General features: G+C 40.7%; 1 protein-coding gene across 1 annotated transcript; it reads left to right on the top strand.

Moving 5' to 3' along the window:
• Window positions 1–778: 778 nt before the first annotated feature.
• On the top strand, window positions 779–23,111 carry isca2 (iron-sulfur cluster assembly 2). The gene is made up of 4 exons (XM_043697099.2): window positions 779–874; window positions 17,060–17,231; window positions 17,828–17,943; window positions 21,526–23,111. The coding sequence occupies exons 1-4, from the start codon at window positions 810–812 to the stop codon at window positions 21,698–21,700; spliced, it is 528 nt and encodes a 175-aa protein (XP_043553034.2). The 5' UTR covers window positions 779–809; the 3' UTR covers window positions 21,701–23,111.
• The last annotated feature ends 90 nt before the right edge of the window (window positions 23,112–23,201 follow it).

Genomic DNA, 23,201 nt, shown 5'->3' with positions numbered 1-23,201 from the left:
CAATGACACTACCCTGGGGACAGTGAGGGGAGGGGGGTGTTATCAATGACACTACCCTGGGGACAGTGAGGGGAGGGGGGTGTTATCAATGACACTACCCTGGGGATAGTGAGGCGAGGGGATGATATCAATGACACTACCCTGGTGACAGTGAGGGGAGGGGGTTGTTATCAATGACCCCTACACTCACCCAAATTAAAATGGGTGAGTGTGGGGGCATGGTCTGAGTGGACGGGGAGGGGAGCTGCTGTTGTTATTGACGCCCACTCTGCCCGCCCCAGGGGGTTGGGGGAAGCAGGGGCATAAATACCTCCCTGAGGCGGGAACCTTCGCCTTGCTGCCGCCCAGCCGCCATTTTATGTCGGTTGGCTGTTGGCGCCCGCCTGCCTGTTAACGGTCACAAAACACGTCGGTGAGCCAAACTCAATTCCGATATCCCAGCGTTGGCATCGTGTGGTCCAAGAAAAATCAAAACTCGTCTCGACATTTCATTTAAGTCCTCCCCGAACCCGCCGCCCTTAGATATGATTGACATCGGAAGGGGCCAATCACGGCGTCGTACGGTGCTGGATTATCCAATCCCCCCTCTCGCTTGGGACGTATTTCCATGCTGCACCAATCGCCACGGGTTCAGGGTGAAGGGGCGTCGCCCTGGTGGGTGTTTCCGACCGACGTGGCTGTCGACCAATAGAAACGGTCTGACGGCGGTGGGCGTGCCGCTGGTGGGACCACTGTGGGTGCGAGCGGTGGGCGGTACGTGGTGAAATTGTTGGGGGAAGGGGGGGGTGTCCTGGTAACCGAGAGGGAGGATGATAGCGACTGGGCCTCTGAGGAAAACCCTACTGTCAGCTGCTGTCTCGCTTTGTCGGAGGAGGTGAGCCACAATAGCAAGTTATTGGTCCATCATCACAGGAGATGGGTCACGTGGTGTTTACTTTATTTTTGCTCATATTTGAGGATTCTGGGTCTGTACTCCATGGCGTTTAGAAGGATTGGGGTTGGGGTTGGGGTTGGGGTTGGGGTTGGGGTGGAAGATCTAATCGAAATTTACTGAATGACCTGGACGGAGTAGGTGTAGGGGAAGATGTTTCCATTGGTAGGAGAGACTAGACCTGAGGGCACAGCCGTGGAGTAAAGGGAAGACTGTTTTTTTATTTGAATGGAGATAAGGAGAAACTTCTTCAGCCAGAGAGCGGTCAATCTCTGGAATTCATTATCACAAAAGGCTGTGGACAAGCACCAGTCTCTGCAGTTGTTATTGTTTTTCTCTAATAGAAGGCTGTGGAGGCCAGGTCATCGATGGAGATAGGTTCTTCGATGTCAGGGGTTATGGAAAGAAAGCGGCAGAATGAGGTTGAGAAACTTATCAGCTATGATTGAATGGTGGAGCAGACTTGATGGGCTGAATGGCCTAATTTCTGCTCCTATGTTTTACGGTCTTAATGCTGCTAAGATCAACCATGTTTCTCCAGCAATTTGTGTGTGTTCTTTTTCACGGTTACAGGTCTCCAGTATCTGCAGCTGTTTATTTTTATATGACGTACTTGCCGATTGTGGTGAGTTATGTATTTAGGTTTCCTTTGCTGCCCACCAAATGGGCTGTCTCTGTCAGCAAAGGGCCTCTTGTTCCAGGAGATTATGTTCACCAGGGAGTCTCTGCCTGCACCCGGTGTCTTCAGAAACAAATTCTCTGGCAGAGGCTCCCACTTGGGTGAATTCTGGTTCCTGTGATGTCCAGAAATCCTAGCCACACTCCACTACATCAAAGACATCTCAGAAATGACTGCTAGATTATTAGGACCTCTTGGCATCATGGTAGTCCACAAACCCACTAGTATGCTAAAACAGCAGCTCATGAACTTGAAAGACCCTACACAGGCAACAGACAAAACTAATGTCATTTACAAAATATATTGCAAGAACTGTAACAAACACTACATTAGACAAACAGGCAGAAAACTAGCCACTAGGATACATGAACATCAACTAGCCACAAAAAGACATGACCCACTCTCACTAGTATCCTTACATACAGATGAGGAAGGACACCACTTCAACTGGGACAACAAGCCAAATAGAGACACGCACAAGAGTTCCACCTGGAACCCGTTGACTTGGATCCCATTTACCACCCCTCTGAGGAAAAAAAAGGAAATGACATCACCAACCCAAGGAAACCTAAATACATAAATAGAAAGCAGGCCAAGCCACCAGTGCTTCATCCGGAGGCTCACTGATGATGTTACCTAGTATTGTGACGAAACATCTGAAAACAAACCTTCCAGCTCAGCGAGCAAACCATATCCAAAACTAATTGCTACGAATACTGTGGAAAAAGATTTGCTCACCCACAAAAGCAAATTAGCCAAATTGTACCAGGACCCGCAGAATTCCTGAGCAGCTCACAAGCTGGGTCAGATAGCACGCAGACAATGGAATACATTTTAACCTCCCATGGACATGACAGAGATCTCAAAGCCCTAAGGGCAGTTTCATAACCCAGCAATACCAAAGTCACACCAAGAGCAAGTCAGACAGAAAGGCACCACAGGACAATGGAAGCACCTCACCACTTCAGAAAATACCTTTAACACCTACCTGTGAAGATGAATGGAATCATGATACTGTCAGAATGTTGCATTGTGTGAAGGAACAGGACATTCATCTGATAAACTATTTTCCAATTAGCATCCTTGCAACTAAATTACTCCATTTCCAGAAACATTGTAGTTTCCCATTTCTTAATCAGTGTCATTGTGCAGCATTACTATAAAACTGGTGTCATCCTCCGTTCTGTGAAGAGAAATTTGATCTGTTTGATTTGGAGATGCTGGTGTTGGACTGGGGTGTACAAAGTTAAAACTCACACAACATCAGGTTATAGTCCAACAGGTTTAATTGGAAGCACACTAGCTTTCGGAGCGACGCTCCCTCATCAGAGCGTCACTCTGAAAGCTAGTGTGCTTCCAATTAAACCTGTTGGGCTATAACCTGGTGTTGTGTGATTTTTTTTTTAACTTTGATCAGTCTGTACAGACTGTCAGTTCTGTGTCAGCCTGGGTCAATTTCTCTTCCAGCCATATAGCTTGCAATAAACTATTTGTCAATTTCACTTCGAGCTGTTTTTTGTGATCTCTAACCTATTGGGCAAATTTCTCTGACAAATACAAGTGCATATAGCCTTCATGCAGTTATTTCTGCTCGCACAGATGCAAAATTAGAGGGGAATGGTGTCCAATACAAGAAGGATAAAGTAATACAAAAACTAATTGAAGAAATTCAGTAGGTTTGGTAGCATTTTTCTTTAAGAAAAGCACAGTTAACATATCAAGTCCAATTTCTGTTTTTGTTTCATATTTCCAACAGCTGTAGTTCTTTTATTATTTTATCCTAAAATAAAACATGGCTTAGAGTTCTTTGGTTGTCTTTGAGCAGTAAAATTAGTTTGTTTATTGGTGCAGTCACAGTGCTTTTTTATAATTTCACTCATGAAGTGCGGACATCACTGACTTGACTAACATTTATTGCCCATCTCTGGTTGCTCTTGAAAAGGTGCTGCTGGACCTCACTCTTAAATGGCAGCTATGCATGTCAGTTATTGAAGGTTCTTGATTTCTTGCTGTGGCTGTTTCTGTGGATACCTGGTCCCAACCCTTCAGAGGGTGAAAATAGAGACAGCAGCCTGTTTTCAGTTGTCTCTCAGAAAAACTTGTGGAACTTCCTGGAAATGCTTGCTCCATTGTGTGCAGGTACTTCATGTTTGAAGTTGTCTGGTTTCATTTTAACAAAGTTTTTTGTGTTTAGGTCCTATTTCTCTTTTAGAAAAGTTACGGTCTCTATTTTTAAAGTAACGGGGACTTTAAAGCGATTGTGTACATCTGTCAGCAACAAAACTTTGATTTTGCGCGTCTGGCCCTGTGAAAGGTGATGTTTTGCCATTTTGAAGGAACATTGTACCATAGAGGTTTTGTGACATTTTGTAGATCTTCATTTTAATTTGAAGACTTTTGAGTTGTTTCTTCTGCACAGAACAATTAGTATTACACAGAATCTTCTACAGCAAGAAGCTTTATAGTGCAGAACATAAATATGATTCTTCTGGTGGCTGCTTTGTCCACTGTACATGAGCAAGGAGCCACTTTAAAATCAGTGGAAGAACAAGTGAGGCAGAGAGCTAATTTTAAAATCCCTTATTCCAAACTTGTGCTGCAATCCCTTTTCAATGTGAGCCATAAATACCTAACCAGTGGTGATACTAAGCTGCTGGATGCAAAATGATCATGAAAATCCAAATACCTCAAAGTAAGACTAGCTGTCATCAGATGCCTTAAGCAGGAGAATGACCTGCCAGAGACCTGGGCTAGTCCCTATGACAGTGAGAACAATTTGTGGCAATGCTGAGAAAATTGGTGGGGTGCGTTGGTTTGAAAGCAGCATTATGGAGAATGTGGAAAGACTCTTGGCTTTCTGAATCAAAGGTTGAAACTAATTCAGATATCTTAGTTTGGTGATCAGAGGAAAACAAAACCTGCATAAGATCTTGCCGAATGAGCAGTGTATGAATCCAGTCAATTTCGCTGCTAATCTTGAATGGTTCAATTGTTTCAGGAAAAGTACAAACATTAGCTTTCTCACAAGGCATGCTAGTGCTGATATAGGAGCAGTTGATGGATGTCCTTTCAATTGGAACAGAATCATTGGAAAAAATGGCTAGTCAGCAAAATAAATTCTCAACGTTGATTAAATAGAGACTTTTTTGGAATTGTGTGCCCCAGTGAATGTTGCAAAAGGAGATAAAATTGCCAGGAGCAGTCATATGTTAGCTGACTACCTACAGTAATCCCACCAAACAAAACAATGTTAAATGTCATCTATTAGTGCTATACCAATCCAGGATACCACAGGCATTGAGAGGCTACCCCAACAAAAGGGTTGTCTGTATACCATTCCTCCTGGAGGGCATATTGTGCCTGAAAATATTACCTTCAAAGTATTGTTCCTGTAAACGAACTGCCTAGATTATCTCATCAGCCTTGTTGAAGTGTCTGAAAACATGAAGTTGTTTTTCCTGTCAACATCATTGGCACAGTAAGCAATGTGAAAATTCATCACCAATTGCCTTCATCGTACCTTCCCCCAACTCATGAGTACAAAGGATGGTAAGAATGTACCACCAGACAAGAAATGTTGAAATGGTAACGTCATAAGGGCATCATCATATCATGAAATCAGTGATACTAAAGTCATGTCGACTTGTAGGAAAGATGTTTGGTGGAGACTGTGGCCTGAGTGTGTCATTGGCCAAGAAGAATCTCGTGACGTCCATAAAATTCTCCATGAAATCATTGGCAAGGCAGGCTGGCCCTGGTGAAGTGGATAAGGCTGGCATGCTGTATTTGCTTGCATCCCTTGGTGACAAACCGTTCAAAGACCAGAAGAAGAAACTGTGCTGGAACATTTCTATCCAATCAAGTTTTGATAAAAATAAACTGGTAAGAGTTTTCCAAGGAGGTAACTTAGATGTATGGACGAGGCTTGTGCAGAGTGTGTATTCTACCTGAACTTCTGTATGGCTTGTGATGTGGTCTTGCATGGGAGACTAGTCAAGAAGAGCTCATAGATCCAGGGCAGCTTAGATCCAAAATTGGCTTAGAGGCAGGGTTGATGGTCAAGGTTGTTTTTGTGACTGGAAGCTTGTGACAAATGGCATACCACAAGGTTCGGTGCAGGGTCCCTTTCTGTTTGCAGTATGGATTAATGAACTAGACATGGTCTGACAGATTTAATTAGTATGTTTGCAAATAACATGAAAATTGGTAGTGTGGTAAGTAGCAACGAGGAAAGCCTTAGACTAGAAAGGATGATTTGGCTGGGCTGGCCAGAAGTTCAGAATAATAGCAAATAGAATTTGATTTTGAAAAGTATCTAGTGATGCATTTTGTGAGGATTCCTGAAGAAGGGCTCATGCCCGAAACATCGATTCTCCTGCTCCTTGGATGCTGCCTGACCTGATGTGCTTTTCCAGCAACACATTTTCAGCTCATGCATTTAATTAGGCCTAATAAGGCAAGGGATTGTAGTACCCGATGAAGTACAGTCAGTTCTGCTATAACATGGTAGTTGTGTTCTTGTACAATCCTGTTTATTAAAAAATTGTGTAAAAACAGTGCCATTTAAACTAATGGGGCTAGAATCATGTTCTAATGAGGACATGCTTTAAAAGTTCACACTTTAGAAACTGTGTCCCAGTTCGTCAATTGTGTATTAGTGAAACGTATGTTATAGCAGAATGACCTGTACAGAGGATGAGAGGTACCTTGGTGTACATCTGTAGATTTTGAGGGCAGCAAGATTTGGTAGATTTAGGAGGTTACGAAGGCATATGGGATACTTGTCTTTATTATTGAATACAAGAGCAGAGAAGTTAAGTCAAGCCACAGATGGAGGAGTGTGTGAAGGACTGATCACCTTACTATAGGAAGGTTATAATTGCGCTAGAGTATGCAAGATGTTATCTTGGCTGAATCTGAAGAGAGACTAAACAGCTTAGGGATGTTTTCCTCCAAAGCAGGGAAGGCTGACAGGAGGATCTGACTTAAAGTTTACAAAATGACAAACGGAATAGACAGGGTAGATAGGAAGAAACATTTCCCTTTTGTCTAGAGATCAATAACGAGTCAGCATAGATTTAAGATTAAAGGGCAGAAAGGTTTAGAGGGGATTTAAGGATTTTTTTTCATCCAAAGTTGGTGGGTATCTGGAATTCCTTGCCTAAAAAATAAAAAGTGGAGGTGGGATCTATCACCACAATACAGAAATATTTAGATGATCACTTAAAGTGAAATTGCATGCAAGGCTAGGGAACAGTGCCAGGGAACCGAGTTCAATTCCCACCTCTGGCAACAGTCTGCGTGGAGTTTGCACATTCTCCCCGTGTCTGCGTGGGTTTCCTCCGTGTGCTCTGGTTTCCTCCCACAGTCCAAAGATGTGCAGGTCAGGTGAATTGGCCAGGCTAAATTTCCCATAGTGTTAGGTGCATTAGTCAGGGATAAATGTAGGGGAATGGGTTTAGGTGGGATGCTCTTCGGAGAGTCAGTGTGGACTTGTTGGGCTGAAGGGCCTGTTTCCACACTGTAGGGAATCTAAACAGTTAATCCAGATCCCCAGATAATATTCAAAACCCACATGACAGATAGTGGAATTTGAATTCAATAAAAAGAATCTGCAATTAAGATCTAATGATGACCATGAATCCATTGTCGATTATTGGATGCGGGGAAAAAATTTCCCCCATCTGATTCACTAATGCTTCCTTTAAGGAAACTGCCATCTTTACCTGGTCTACATGTGACTCCAGATACATAGCAATCTGTTTGACTTTTACCTGCCTTCTAAAATAGACACCTAAAATGTTGTCCTCACCAGTGGTGTCCTTTTTTCTTGTGAATGAATTTTCTTTTAAAAAGTGCTGGAAAGTGGGACTAGAGTAGATAGGTGCTGAAAATGTGTTGCTGGAAAAGTGCAGCAGGTCAGGCAGCATCCAGGGAACAGGAGAATCGACGTTTCGGGCATAAACGTTTATGCCCGAAACATCGATTCTCCTGTTCCTTGGATGCTGCCTGACCTGCTGCGCTTTTCCAGCAACACATTTTCAGCTCTGATCTCCAGCATCTGCAGACCTCACTTTCTCCCTAGAGTCGATAGGTGTTTGATGAACAGGCTGGGCATAAGCTGAAGAGCCTGTGTTCATGCTGTCAAACAACTTCTAATCGATTTGATGAGTGTCCTCAGGTCACTCTAAGGACTTTCATCAAAGAGCGCAGCATCAAAATGAACAGCAGGATCAACAATGCCATTAACAAGAGAATGTTGGGTGACATTCAAATACTCAAAGTCGTTAGACTGTGCCTTAAATCTACGACCACTTCCAACAAGAAGGAAAGGGCAGCGGTGCTAGGGAACACCACCACCTGCAAGTTTCCCTCCAAGCCACTCACTGTCATGGCTTGGAAATATATCACCAATGCTTCACTGTCATTGCTTCAAGATCCAGTAGTTTCCTCCCTATTGATATTGTGGGCCAACCTACAACACATGGGCTGCAGGGTTTCAGGCAGGCAGCTCACTACCACCTTCTCATGGGCAATGAGGGGTGGTCACTAAACGCTGGCTGGCAGTGCCCAAACCACACTAGTGAATAAAAGCAACAGGGAACTGTTAGCAGTGCTTGAATGAATTGTTCAGCAGTTGTTAAGTCTGGCCCTTTGTCCCTATAACTCTCTCAGAACCTCACTGTTGTATTCTGCCTTCAGTTTGTTACAGCTACTGGGAGCTAATCCTCACCAACCTTGCTTTTGACTCCACTACCCTTTTTTCGTTTGTTTTCCCCATGACTTCCCAACTGACAACCTTTTTATTCTAACTTTAGCTGTGGCCTGGGTACTTCAGAGACCTGTATCTGTGGGGGAGGTTGGTCTTCCGTCAGCATTGCAGCCTGTTTCGTGAAGCTGCTGAGATCAAGTTGCTAATATTTCACCAAGCAGGTTTTACTGGTTGGGACTTCTCATCTCAAAGGTCTTGTTTCCACTGGTGGCCTCACCACTACCTGATGACATGGTTCAGAAGGGCTTCTTGGAAGAAACAACATGGAGTTTTCATCAGTTTTCTAAGCCACTGGAGAGAACCTCAGTACCTCCAACAAAATTCTGTATAATGTTCTCGATCTATGACTTTTTAGTGAAAATCCTCCACACCTGTATATTCCTCTTTTGTCCCATGGTACTATTAGGTATTAGCGTTTTCAATGGGCCATCATTGATAAAAGAACTAAGTCAGGATTTCAAATTTCTATTTGGATTCAAATCCATCAAATGCATGCGGAACTTGTATTTTTTGTTTATACATTTATCTTGGTTGAACAAGTCATATAATAGTTTGCCAGTACCTTACAACTCTAATTAAACTGACTAGTCATCTGTCTGACCATTTCTGTCACCATTATACCTGTTTGATGGAGCTTTGACAATAGTTGGTATGTTTTTTGTTAAAATAAAACCATTATCGCAAATGTTAGCAATAATACATGTACATGGATTATTTTTGCAACTGATTTCAAAAGTATAATTTTAAACCAATGTGAACTATGAACTAGTGTTTTAATTTTTTTTTAAATGGTTCAGCATTACAAGTTATTCACTTAAATATAAGAAGTCACAACATTTGTTGGAATTGATAAAATGACGCACATTAAATTTGATATTCTGAATTGGAACCCCTAACTGACCTTGGTTTACATTTAACACAGCTTTATCACTTGACCTTCAACACTACAAATGCAAGAATGCAAACTTGAATTTTTAGTGTAGTTGCTCAATGTTGCAGTCGCTTAAAAAAAACTGAGTTTTAATAGATCTGTTTTCAGCATTATGTAGACAAAAGGGATGAGATATTTTAAAAGCTGCAAGAACTTAGTTCAAAATTACCTTAAAAAGGTTCCACGGTGGCACAGTGGTTAGCCCAGAGACCCGGGTTCAATTCCCACCTCAGACGACTGACTGTGTGGAGTTTGCGCATTCTCCCCGTGTCTGCGTGGGTCCTCTCCGGGTGCTCCGGTTTCCTCCCACAGCCCAAAAATGTGCGGGTTAGGTGAATTGGCTATGTAAATTGCCCGTAGTGTTAGGTAAATGTCGGGGAATGGGTCCGGGTGGGTTGTGCTTCGGCAGATCGGTGTGGACTTATTGGGCCGAAGGTCCTCTTTCCACACTAAGTAATCTCACCTAATCAAACTGTAATATTTCAACCACAGTTCACGAATCCATGGAAACATGCTCTTCGGCCCAACAAGTCCACGCTGACCCTCCAAAGAGTAACCCACCCAGCCCAATTCCCCTGATTAATGCACCTACCTACTGAACCCTATGGGTAGTTTTAGCTTGGCCAATTCACCTAACCTGACCAGGAACAGTCTTTCTACTTGAATGCTTATTTACACTCATCCTTGCGCATTGTTAATATTTGCATTTAAATTGGTTCCAGCTCTCAGGCTTGCTCAAGCATTGCTCGTACATTGTTGTGCTGCCATGCATTGTCATGACCCAAACTGTATGAGAATGCCTTCTCAATGGAGTACTGTACCACTGCCCGTAGGTTTAATATTGTTGTAAAGGGGAAAATAAAATCGTATTGTAGTTTTCTGTACACTTGTATACAACTGTGAGTTTGGGAGTGTATAGAATTGAATTCTTATTGCATTTCATCTTATGTAGTTTTTTTTATCTAATTACGCTGCTTAAAGTGCAGATATGTATGAATTCAAAAGTATTAAAGAAGTGGTAGCAGAGATTGTGGATGCAATGGTGATAGTATTTCAGAATTCTCTGGCTTCTAGGATGGTTTCGGAAAAATGTTAATATAATACTTTATTCAAAAAGGGAGGAAAGCGGAAGGTAGGAAACTATATAGACCAATTAGTCTATATCTGGAAGTAATAACAGGATAACACAATCCCATCAGACTCCATATGGTTTTATGAAGGGTAAATTATGTTTTGAGTAATTTGCTAGAATTTTTCAAAGTTGTAACAAAGTAGATAAGGGAAGGGGCCTTGTAGATGTATATGTAGATTCATTTATAAGGTGCCACACAAAAAGTTAATACACAAAGTAAAATCGCATGGGGTGTATAGTCAATTTATTTACTTCTACAATAGCCTGCTCAGATGTTATCCCTCACTTCTGGAGCAGGTGAAACTTGAACTCGGACCTCCTTGCTCAGAGGTAGGGACAATACCATCGTGCCACAATAATTTATTAGCTTGGATGAGGGTTGGCTATCCAACAAAGTAGAGAGTCAGAATAAATGGGTCTTTTTCAGGTTCCATGCAGTAACTAGTTGGGTGCTATTGAGAGTCCTCAGGGTTTCAACTATTTACAATATATAATAATGACTTGGATGCAGGGATAGGATGTATGTACTCTAGCCAAATTTGAAAATGACACTAAAATCATGTCGAAGTAAGTTGCAATGAAAAAGTAAGAAAATTACATATGGATAGGTTAGATGAATAGGCCAATATTTGGGATATTGGAAGAATAAAAAGGCAACTTAAAGAGAAATTTCAGAGTCTTTCAGTACAGAAAGCTAGTATGCAGGTATTGTAGGAATATTAATTACTAAAGGGCATTAATTAATAAAGAAATGTAGTATAAAGGTAGAGGAGGGCTGCTGTAACTGTACAGGATATGGTGAGACCACATCAGGAGTAATCCACACAGTTTAGGTTCCCTGACTAGAGGAATGATGTAATTGCATTGTAGAAAGTTAAGGGCTGGTTATTAGATTCTTTCCCGACGTGTCTTCAGAGAAATTGAGCAGTTTAGAAATATACTTGCTAGAGTTTAGAAGGGTGAGAGCAGATCTAATTGAGGTATATAAAATGCTAACAGTGATTGACAAAGGAGTCACTGATTGGCTATTTCCCCTTATGGAGCAATCTAGAATGAGGGATCATAGTCTTAGGCTGAGGGATGGAAGATTTAAAACAGTTGAGAAGGAATTACTTCTCTCTCAAGAGTTGTGAATCTGTAGAATTCACTACACTAGAGTGAGGTGGATTAGATTACATTAGATTACTTACAGTGTGGAAACAGGCCCTTTGGCCCAACAAGTCCACACCGACCCTCCAAAGAGCAACCCAGCCAGACCCATTCCCCTACATTTACCCCTTCGCCTAACACTACGGGCAATTTAGCATGACCGATTCACCTAACCTGCACATCTTTGGACTGTGGGGGGATGCCGAGACACTAAATTTAAGGAGGAGATAAACAGATTTTTCACTAACAGGTTAAAGGGTTATGAGGGGTGCTAAAGTAGCTATTCGAGACGGCTCAGGGAACCCCTAATGGACTCCACCTGTAAGCCTCTCTTAGTTCCTCCCAGAGATTATACTCTGTACTCTGGCAGTTTGAAATGTAAAACTCTTATAGACAGTTTAGTTTAAGTTATTACCTTTTATTTACTGTTGGCATCAATGTTACATTATAACATACCAATATGCCAGGCTTGAGTTAAGTTTCTAAAACCGTTAGCAGAATAATGGCACCAGATCCTACCTCCAAGGGCTCTCTCTCGGGCTACTCCCGTTATTGCTGCAAACAAGCTGAGCTTCATCAATTCAAATTTCCTCAATGTGGTATACATGAAAATGTCAAGATTAAAGTGGTGCTGGAAAAGCACAGCAGGTCAGGCAGCATCCGAGGAGCAGGAAAATTGACATTTCTGGCAAAAGCCCTTCATCATTCCCGATGAAAGGCTTTTCCCCGAAACACCGATTTTCCAGCTCCTCTGATGGTGCCTGACCTGCTGTGCTTTTCCGGCACCACTCTAATCTCTAGCATCTGCAGCACCCACTTCTGCCTATACATGAAAATATATCAGGATTGTTCTATTACGTGCATATTCCACTCAGCATATAAAATTACAAGTTCTTCTCCTATGGAGTATGAGTTTATTAAGAGTCTTTGATTATAAACCAGAAATTTAGTTATCAGACATTCAACTGTGAAATATGCGTGCCTCCAGACCACTGGGTGAGAAGGAAGTACTGCCACACATTTCCACCAGTGAACAAATGTTATCACCTTATTTACACCTATCCATTAATGCTAAGAGCAGATGCCCTTAGTTATTTTGAACAAATGCCCCCACCCGCCACTGTGGTCAAGCACTTTCCTGCATTTCCTTAGTATATGTGTAAGGCTTTCTCAGGAGCAGGCAGGAAAGTGCAGTTAAGGCTGCCGTGAGATCAGCTATGAACCTATTAAATGGCAGATCAAGCTCAAGTGACTGAAATGCCTACTCCTGCTCCTAATTGTTATGGTCTAAAAACTTTTTTTTTCAGTTTGAAAACCTGTAGGATATTGCATTGTGAACCTGCTAACCATGAGTTTACATTTGAATGAATGTTCATTGAGCTAAAGGTTAATGTTTGAAACTCCAGGATTTCTGCCATCTTTCACTAGTCAGCATTTCCTTTTTTATTAAATCTAAGAAGCCAAGATAACGGACAATTGCCTAGAGAATGGAACATTATTAAAGATAAAACTAACAGGAGAAAGGGCATGTAAACTAAAAGGTGATAACCAATAGATACTAAACTTAAAGTAATTTATATGTTGTCAGATGACCATGAAAATAGACAGTTTCAATGTTTGGAGTTCGTGGAGAATTTAAAACAAGTCTTGTAATTGTCTAGCAATTATACTGTGATGCAAAGTTCAGTTACTTCAAATTCCAACTTATCAGCAAGTTGTGAAATTGAATTCAATAAATTTTGCTATTTGTGAGGTTGCATTAGAAATGATCCTTGAAACCTGCCAGATTGCTTCAAAATCCAGTTGGTTAACTAATATCCCATTGGTATCCATTCTGTCTTAAATGTCACAGCAGCCATTTGTGTCTTGGGGATGAACAGTTAGTGCAGCCTTGCTGGTGTTGTGCACATTCAACAAAATCATTTTTTTTTTTAAAAATGCTTAGAAAGGAGAGTCTAGATTTCAGGACTCAAATAGCAAAAAAAAACACAAGTTCTAAGACTGGGTAATATCGATTTTTAAAATAGACCAACTGGTCAATGGCTAGGGACATCCTTTTTCTGGTATATTGTCTCTCATTTTTCCTTCGTTACAAAATATTTAAAACATAATGCACTTAACTGAAAAGTGTCATTCAAATTTCCAAGTTGTACTCTTTAGAAATAAATGTGAGCAATAAAATTCACTTCCAATCCTCAAGTCTTGGAAATATTTGGGCTTTTAGAAGTTGTTAAAGAAAAAATTATGCCAGTAAAGAGGAAATCAGCTAGTTTAGTTCATTTCTTCTTGGATATGACCAGCATGGGCAAAACAGCCCATCATGTAGGACAGGAGTAGAGACTGGGTTGTGGGAATTCTACTTAAGTGCAAGTGATTCTTTTCACCTAAGGTTGTAACAGTTGAAGAAATTTATTAGGGTAAAGCCATTGACAATAGGTTTGCAGATCTTAGTTCACATTGAAATATGAAAAGATACTGTCTGAATGGTAAATGAAAGGAGAAAGCTATCTGTGGCCTTATTTTGGGGCATAGTGAGTAAGGTATAGTGGAGAGGAAGCTGCTGTGTTTGCTTCTGTATTTTGAGCGTAAATCCAAATGGATGCCAATTTCTAAATGGACCATTGTAACAGCACTGTGGGTGTACAACAACACAACATAGACTTGCAGTGGTTCACAAAAATGTCAGTGCCAGCTTTTGAAGGGCAGTTAGGATGGACATTAAAAAAGGCACAACAGAAGTCACATCTCACAAATGATTTTAAAAATTCGATCAAAGTTTGTTCTTTGTTTTGGGATAGGACTTACTTTGGGGGTTTCTGAATATTAAGTGTACTTCAGAGTAGACATTTTGGATGGATGGTTTACAAATTCATCACTATTTAGGAAACTTTAGTTTGGGATTTATCAATTTATGCCTACATAATTAATTACACCAAATGTTAGAGCTTTAGAGTTAATGGTGTAATGAAAATACTTCAAAATGCAAGGTTATAGTGCAACATTGGTTACTGGAAGTGAAAACTAAGACTTGAAGTGGATAAAAAAAGACAAAGAAATTATAAGATAAAAATCAAAACTGTTATTAGTGCCTTTCACTAACTTATGATGTTCCAAAGCCTTTGATAACTGACTTGGAAATGAAACAACCAGTTTGCATACAACAAGCTCCCAAGTAGAATAGCAAGATAACAAACAAATCATCTGTTGTAATGATGTAGGTTGGAAGGTCATATATTTGTGATATGCCTCCAATTTACAGTTACATTTTACTTTTTGGGAGTTGAAATGTTGCTGTGTACGAGAAAACCCAAAACACACTGTTCTGAACAGTATTGATAGTGAAAGCCAAAGCAATTAAGTTGTTGCATTGTGATAAGGAAGAGCAAAAGTAATTTTTGTCCCTACACAGTTCTTTAGTTTTTAATTTTTAAGGGTTTTTTTTGCATCTTAATGATTCAGCTGGGCAAACAGTTTCTCTCTTGCTGTGTAAGAATTAGACAAAGCCACCTTATCTTTCAGATGAGTTCCTACCTGTTTCATGTGGGTGTAAAGTAGTCTGTAGCATTAACTGAAAAAGAGTAGAGCAATTCGATTGGGAAAGCCAAGTTTATCTTCCACCTCCGTACCAATTCAGATGAACCTTTTTTTTTGCACCTAGGTGTAACTTAACTGCTGCATAGAAAACACATTGACTGCTTTTTTTTTGGAAATATTTGTATTCTCTGTGCAAAGTGGTGTCAAAGACACTACATACAAATCCTTCCTTGTTCACCTCTGACCAACTTGATAAGATAATGACTACCAAGGTCTGACTCTCAAATGGAGTAAACCTCTTACCCACTGATCTTATGCAGCTCCTAATTCAAGTCTTTTAACAAAAATGCTGACATAGTCAGGGGATTGATCACTGTGAGTCTAATAGTTAGGGAGCTAAATTACTTTGTACAGACTGGCAAAGATTTTTCAGTTTGGCAGGATTACTGACCGGTTAATTCAACATTATGCATTTCTTATGGCTGTCAGTTTTTTGGTGTTTAGACAATTGATAAGACATGGTCAACGGTCTTAAATTTTCATTATAATTTTCAATGCTTGATGATCATGAATAGAATGTTACCACTTTCAAAGTCCAGTAGATTTGAAGAATCTCAGATTTGGACATATTTCAGTTAATAAAAGTGTTTGTTGTGGTTCTGTTCGCCGAGCTGGAAGTTTTTGTTGCAAACGTTTCGTCCCCTGCCTAGGCAACATCATCAGTGCTTGGGAGCCTCCTGCGAAGCGCTTCTTTGATGTTTCCTCCGGTGTTTATAGTGGTCTGTCCCTGCCGCTTCCGGTTGTCAGTTTCAGCTGTCCGCTGTAGTGGTTGGTATATTGGGTCCAGGTTGATGTGTTTGTTGATGGAGTTTGTGGATGAATGCCATGCCTCTAGGAATTCCCTGGCTGTTCTCTGTCTGGCTTGCCCTATGATAGTAGTGTTGTCCCAGTCGAATTCATGTTGCTTGTTGTCTGCGTGTGTGGCTACTAAGGATAGCTGGTCGTGTCGTGTCGTTTCGTGACTAGTTGATGTTCATGTATGCGGATTGTTAGCTGTCTTCCTGTTTGTCCTATATAGTGTTTAGTGCAGTCCTTGCATGGTATTTTGTACACTACATTCGTCTTGCTCATGTTGGGTATCGGGTCCTTCGTTCTGGTGAGTTGTTGTCTGAGCGTGGCTGTTGGTTTGTGTGCCATTATGAGTCCTAGGGGTCGCAGTAGTCTGGCAGTCAGTTCCGAGATGCTCCTGATGTATGGTAGTGTGGCTAGTCCTTTTAGTTGTGGTATGTCCTCGTTCCGTGGTCTTTCTCTTAGGCATCTGCTGATGAAGTTGCGCGGGTATCCATTTTTGGCGAATACCTTGTATAGGTGTTCCTCTTCTTCTTTTTGCAGTCCTGGTGTACTGCAGAGTGTTGTGGCCCTTTTGAATAGTGTCCTGATGCAGCTTCGTTTGTGTGTGTTGGGGTGGTTACTTTCATAGTTTAGGACTTGGTCTGTGTGTGTGGCTTTCCTGTATACTCTTGTAGTGAATTCTCCGTCTGGTGTTCTCTGTACCATCACGTCTAGGAATGGGAGTTGGCTATCCTTTTCTTCTTCTCTCGTGAATCGGATTCCTGTGAGTGTGGCGTTGATGATCCGGTGTGTTAATAAAAGTTTTTTTTCTTTCCTACTTCCTGTAGTATGTTGTGCCCCAAATCCCGAGCAGGAGCTATGGCACGAATTTGACCTGAAATATGGTGGAATTTGACTTTGTGGCCTCTTTCACAAATTAAAGCAAGTTGACTGGACAACCAGTTTAAATATATTTAAAGTGTAGATGCAGTTATGGCATTCCTTTCTTATTCTTATTGAATCATATCTAAAAATTGGTGTTTCATTTTGCACACTTTTCTGCCAACTGACTATTTCTTTTATTTTTACATTTTTAACAGGGTGCCATGTTTGGCCATTTCTTTATCCAGCCGTCCTGTGTTATTGTCTGACAAAATTCATATCTTATCATCCCGGCAATCACGAGTAACTGAAAGATGGTTTTCAGTTGGTCAAGAATCACAGACTGCTGCACCACAGGATATTGTGTTCCTCAGTGATAGCTGTGTTAAGGTAAAGTTAGTAACATGGTGGAATCTGGCTGAGACACCTAATTTGGACCAAAAAATAGTTTTGATTTCATATTTAGAGCATTATGGCCAAAACCAGAGTTCCAATTCTGGCCATAACACTGTTTGCTTTTGTTTCAATAGTATTAATCCGTGTTCATTACAATTTGACTTGGGAAGATAATAAAAAGTGGAATATTCCAATAACACGCTCATTATCATGGTTGATTACTGAGGGGATATCAAAATTCCAAATTGGTAAGGAGAGGATTGTTAGTCTGAATCATTGTAATGTTGTTTATAGTATGACATTGCCAATTAGTACAGAAATATGAGCAATTTTCTGCTGTGCTCGGTACTTAGTAACTTGTTTGCAGCCCTCTCAAACTCGATAGCATCCTGACATTTTTTCAACTGGTCTGCTCTGAATTCTAGCCTTGGGTCCGTGTGATGATCTAAACCATAGCACAAGCGATTTCCGACAATGTAATGTAATATAATTCATGAAATATCCTGCTAATTGATCTCTGTATTTTGTAGTAACTTTATGAAGCTTACAAATTATTACGACTTAAAGTCTCCATTAAAAATGTGTTACAGCGCCTACAGCTGATTTTGGAAAAGGGTGAGGTCCTAAGGGTACAAGTCGAAGGAGGAGGCTGCTCAGGATTCCAGTACAAATTCATTGTGGATACAACAATAAACCCAGATGACAGGTGTGTGTGTGTGTGTGCGTGCGTGTGTGTGTGTATATTTTTTTAAATGCTTGTTGTGTTTACTGGTGTTATTATAGTTTTTGTCCCATAGAAACATCACACATGTAAATGTAATTTTGTTCATTTTTAAAAATTCGTTACGATCTTTTTCCTGTGGGATGCACTGCACAGACAAGGTATTCTCATTTGTGATCTGCCATTCCACGATTGTGATTGCTGTCATAAGCCACCCTGCTAGCCTGGTAATTTCAGTTTACTTTTCAAAGGGGAAGTATTAATGTAGACAGTATGTTTCCTTGATAAGGTGAACATCATCCTTCCTTTGATCTGTCAGTAGGCTTTAATGCTGTTAACCAATCCATCTACCATTTGAGGGGATGACCACACCATTGCTCTATAGTCATCCAGCTTGCTAGGATTGCATTAACTTAATTTCCTTCAAAAGCTTGAGAAATGCCTACAGCAGCTTTTCTTCCTACTTTATGCCATTAATACTGGTGCTACTTAAGCTTAGAAGTTATCATTGGAGTGATTTCATCCAGCTTCCCTGTGTATGCTGGTAACACCCAGCTCAGCACGACCTCTGACCAGAGTCTGTAAATGGTCAAATTGATTGTCTGACATCTGATAATTTCAGCCCCCCACCATGAGTTTGAAATCAACAAGAACCATATTCTTGTTCATCAAATCACCATTTCCTAATTTGCAGCTAGACCCATTTCACCTATTCCTCCCCTCACCCCCTGCTCCTTAACTGACGCTGGCTGCTTTGATTTTAACATTCTCTGCATCCCTACTTTTTAATCTTCTCTAGTCCCACAACCTTTCCAGACATCTATGTTCCTTCAACTCTGTCCTCTCGTGCATTCCACATTTTAATGTGGCAATGTTGACACTGTATCACCAGCAGATGAGGAGCTAATTTCTGGAATTCTCTCCCTAATTTACTTTTGTCTTTCTTCTCTTTACACCTTTTTTAAGATGCTCCATGAAACTTACTACTTTGACCAAACATTTGGTCATCTGTCCTAATATCACCCTGATGTGGTTGTTAGATGTACTTATGAAGGACCTTGAGACTATATTATGCTAAAAGTTCTATGAAGTACACAAGTTTTTTTTTTGTATGATCTTCTATCACCTGATACTGGAATGGATAATGATTTTTTTCCTTTCAGGTTCTGAATAAGTTGAGTATCAGTCATGCATTGGATATTTGAGGGGACATTTTCAATTATCATATAAAGAGTACCTATGATATTTCAACTGTGGGAAGCTAAGGAAGTGATTGCGGGGCGTCTTGTTGTGATATTTGTTTCATCGATAGTCACAGGTGGTGCTGGAAGACTGGAGGTTGGCTAATGGGATGCCACTTTTTAGAAAAGGTGGTAAGGACAAACCAGGTCAGTGGTGGGCAGATTGTTGGAGGGAATCCCTGAGGGACAAGATGTACATGTATTTGGAAAGCAAGGACTGATTAGTGATAGTCAACATGGCTTTGTGCATGGGAAATCATGTCTCACAAACTTGATTGTTAGTTCTTCAAAAAAAAATTCAGAGGATTGATGAGGACAGAGTGGTAGACGTGATTTATACGGACTTCAGTAAGGCGTTCAACAAGGTTCTCAATGGGAGACTGGTTAGCAAGGTTAGATCTCATGGAATACAGGGAGAACTAGCCATTTGGATGCATTTGGATGGCTCAAAGGTAGAAGACAGAGGGTGGTGGTGGATTGTTGTTTTTCAGACTGGAGGCCTGTTTGACTAGTGGAGTGCCACAAGGATCGGTGCTGGGTCTACCACGTTTTGTCATTTACATCAATGATTTGGATGCGGGCATAAGAGGTACAGTTAGTAAGTTTGCAGATGACGCCAAAATTGGAGGTGTAGTGGACAGCGAAGAAGGTTACCTTTGATTACAACGGGATCTTGATTGGATGAGCTAATGGGCTGAGGAGTGGCAGATGGAGTTTAATTTAGATAAATGTGAGGTGATGCAATATGGGAAAGCAAATTTTAGCAGATCAAGTCTGAGGGAGTATTACTGAACAAAAGGGACCTTGGAGTGCAGGGTCATAGCTCCTTGAAAGTAGAGTCGCAGGTAGATAGGATAGTGAGGAAGGCATTTGGTACGCTTTGTTTTATTGGTCAGAGTATTGAGTAGGGTAGTGGGAGGTCATGTTGCAGCTGTACAGGACATTGGTTAGGCCACTGTTGGAATATTGCGTGCAATTCTGGTCTCTTTCTTATCAGAAGGATGTTGTGAAACTTTAAAAGGGTTGAGAAAAGATTTACAAGGATGTTGGCAGAGTTGGAGGATTTGAACTATAGGGAGAGGCTGAACAGGCTGGGGCTGTTTTCCCTGGAGCATCGGAGGCAGAGGAGTGATCTTATAGAGATTTATATAATCATGAGGGGCATGGATAGGATAAGTAGACAAGGTATTTTCCCTTGATTGGGGAGTCCAGAACTAGAGGGCATAGGCTTAGGGTGAGAGGGGAAAAGATATAAAAGATATTAGCGTAATTTTAGAACCAGTGAGTTATTTATCTAAATTTAACTTTAATCCTTTTGAGGAGGAAACTGCATTTCTGTGAATCCTGTGGATCTCCCTTTCAATTTACTTTCTGTCAGCATTTGACTCTGCATTGACTTTCTAAAGAATGTTAAGTATCACTAAGTTTAATGAGAGATTGCCAGCAAGGTTTAAAATCGGTTCATTGAGCTAACTTCCCAACATTAGATTCTAACAGAATGTTTGTTTTTTTAATCTCAACTTTGCGAAACCTGCTAATGATTCCAATCACAATCCTGGTCCAACACAAATTTATTCCAGAATAGCGCACCATCCTGTTGTGGCAACTAGAGAAGTAAACCAGCTGGTGCTCCTCTTGTGCTTCATAGCTGGTAAAGTTGACATTCCAAAACTAGATGCCTTAGATGCATTTAAAAAAATTCAGTTTAGTGTTGTTGTTGTTGCATCAAGATGCAACTTCATTGCTATCTAGCTATTGCTTAATTTAAACACAACATTACTATACCAGTGGTACACTCTGGAGTTTTGCACTATTCTCCAAACAAAAAGTGTATGGCCTCCTAAAATATGTGAAACCTGCAACAGCATAGATCATGAGTTGTATCATTCCTACTTGAATTGAATCACTTAGTGGCTTGTTCAGTCATTTCAGAGGGATTTTTAAGAATTGGCCGCATCGTTGAAGGCCTGAAGTCCCCTGGAGGCCTGACCAGTTTAAGAAAGACTGACGTCTTCCATAAAAACATTAGTGTACCAGGTGGGTTTTTACAAGAATTGACAATCGTTTCATGGTCACCATTGCACTACATTTTACTTAGTGATACATGAATTGAAATAAAACTTCACCATCTGCTCTGGAGGGATTTGAACCCATGTCCACAAAACATTAGCTTGCTCCCAAGGATTACAAGACCAGTGATATTACCACTACACTGCAGTCTTCCCATAATTTTAAATAGTAAAAATATGGTCTAATATGAAGCATCTTAAATATTATTAATTTTACTACCTGCATGTTAATTTTATGGTTTCCTCTACAAATTAAGAGTCTTTGAACAGGATGGAGTTTCGCTGGTCGTTGATTCTGACAGTATGGAGTACCTGAAAGGAGGGACAGTGGATTACAGTGAAGAACTAATCCGAAGCTCATTTCAAGTGATCCACAATCCACAGGCAGAACATGGATGTTCTTGTGGGAGTTCCTTTTCCATCAAGTTGTAAAGTGGGACCTGTTGTGGAGCAGTTTTTCTCCAAACTTCTATTAAAACGTTGCTCACGAAATCTGCCATGGCCTGGCCAGGAGAAGACCCAGCCGTGCTTGAAACAAAATGTTGTGATCTTGTAGCCTTGTTAAATATTGCAAAGACAGCAAATGCTGAGAGAACACTGGAGTTTGCATTATTTATGCTTTGTGTTGTGATACTATCAAATATTTTGAAACAGAATGTTCTAGTAATAGCAAAAGTTGTACAAATATTTTTTCTTAACACAATATCCCTTTGCCTCTTCTAAACTAAATAATACTGTGAAGGGCAGTGAGCAAATTAAATAATTCAATCTAAATTGTCTCGCCACACCCAAGAAAGACAGTGAAATATTGTGTTTTTTTTTCTCTCTTTGAAGAGAAGTATCTATGACTGTGTGTCTGGCTGCTTGCTGGTGATCTGACATGGGTGGCGATATCCTGTCAAATTTTAGCCCATCTCGAGCTTGTATAGATCTTTAACTGCTTGAACATGTTTTGGTATTTTTCCCCAACAGAGAGAACTATCTTTGAAGTTAGGTGGCACTCCTCAGTTTTGCTTGACTATTCTGTTACTAATATTTAGAGTGTTGTAGAAACTTGGTCATTTTTCAAACAGTTTAATTTGAAAATGACCGACCAAATTTGTTTTCTTCATTTCAGACAAAAGAATGCCAATCTTGGCAACTAGTTTCAAAAAAAAAAAATCTCTTCATCACCTTAATTCTGTGTCCTCTGGTTATCAGCCCTCGTGGAGAAAGTGAGGACTGCAGATGCTGGAGAGCCAGAGTCAACAAGTGCGGTGCTGGAAAAGCACAGCAGGTCAGGCAGCATCGAAGGAGCGGGAGAGTCGATGTTTCAGGCATAAGCTCTTCAACAGAAATGTGGGGCTTAAGCCTTTCATCAGCCCACCATTCCTGATGAAGGGCTTCTGCCCAAAACATTGACTTTCCTGCTCCTTGGATGCTGCCTGACCTGTTGTGCTTTTCCAGCACCACATTTATCAACCCTCTTGCCAGTTGGGCTTTTACTGCCCATTGGCTCTATCAAAACCCTTCAGTTTTGAACACCACTATTAGGTCTCTTCCTCTTTGCCCCCATTCCCTATATTTGTCCGTGTGAAACATTTGATGAGCAACACTCAAGTTGAAATTGTTAAATCGTGTGACTATTTGCTTCCTGTTTTAAGGTAATGACTCTAATTGGAAATTACTCACAGGCACTGAGGAAATCACACTGCAGCAAAAGTTTGTGGATTTGAAGTTGATAACTGGTGTGAGGGTCAGGCATATTTGTTTTCTTCTCCAACGTGATCCAAAGCAGCCTGCCTAAATTTACATAGTACTTACTTTTAAAAAAATAAATTGGTATGATTACCATTGTAACGAACTTCATAGTTACCTTTTTTTTAAATTTGGTTTTGTTAATTTTCAACAAAGCAAAAAGGATGCTGAGCTGATTTGCCCAGCATTATGTCAG

The sequence above is a fragment of the Chiloscyllium plagiosum genome, unplaced genomic scaffold (assembly GCF_037043375.1).
Source record: "Chiloscyllium plagiosum isolate Xiang-an unplaced genomic scaffold, Cpla_swu_hap1 HiC_scaffold_8, whole genome shotgun sequence".
NCBI classification, from domain to species: domain Eukaryota; kingdom Metazoa; phylum Chordata; class Chondrichthyes; order Orectolobiformes; family Hemiscylliidae; genus Chiloscyllium; species Chiloscyllium plagiosum.
The sequence above is the reverse complement of the archived record's forward strand: the minus strand, read 5'-3'. Positions and strand labels throughout refer to the sequence as shown.

What these genes read in the sequence shown, in the direction of transcription:
- isca2 (XM_043697099.2), top strand. Translation starts at nt 810, where the DNA reads ATGATAGCGACTGGGCCTCTGAGGAAAACCCTACTGTCAGCTGCTGTC. An exon ending in GTCTCGCTTTGTCGGAGGAG is followed by an intron (nt 875 to 17,059) that starts GTGAGCCACAAT and finishes CATTTTTAACAG; the next exon opens with GGTGCCATGTTTGGCCATTT. An exon ending in TCAGTGATAGCTGTGTTAAG is followed by an intron (nt 17,232 to 17,827) that starts GTAAAGTTAGTA and finishes AATGTGTTACAG; the next exon opens with CGCCTACAGCTGATTTTGGA.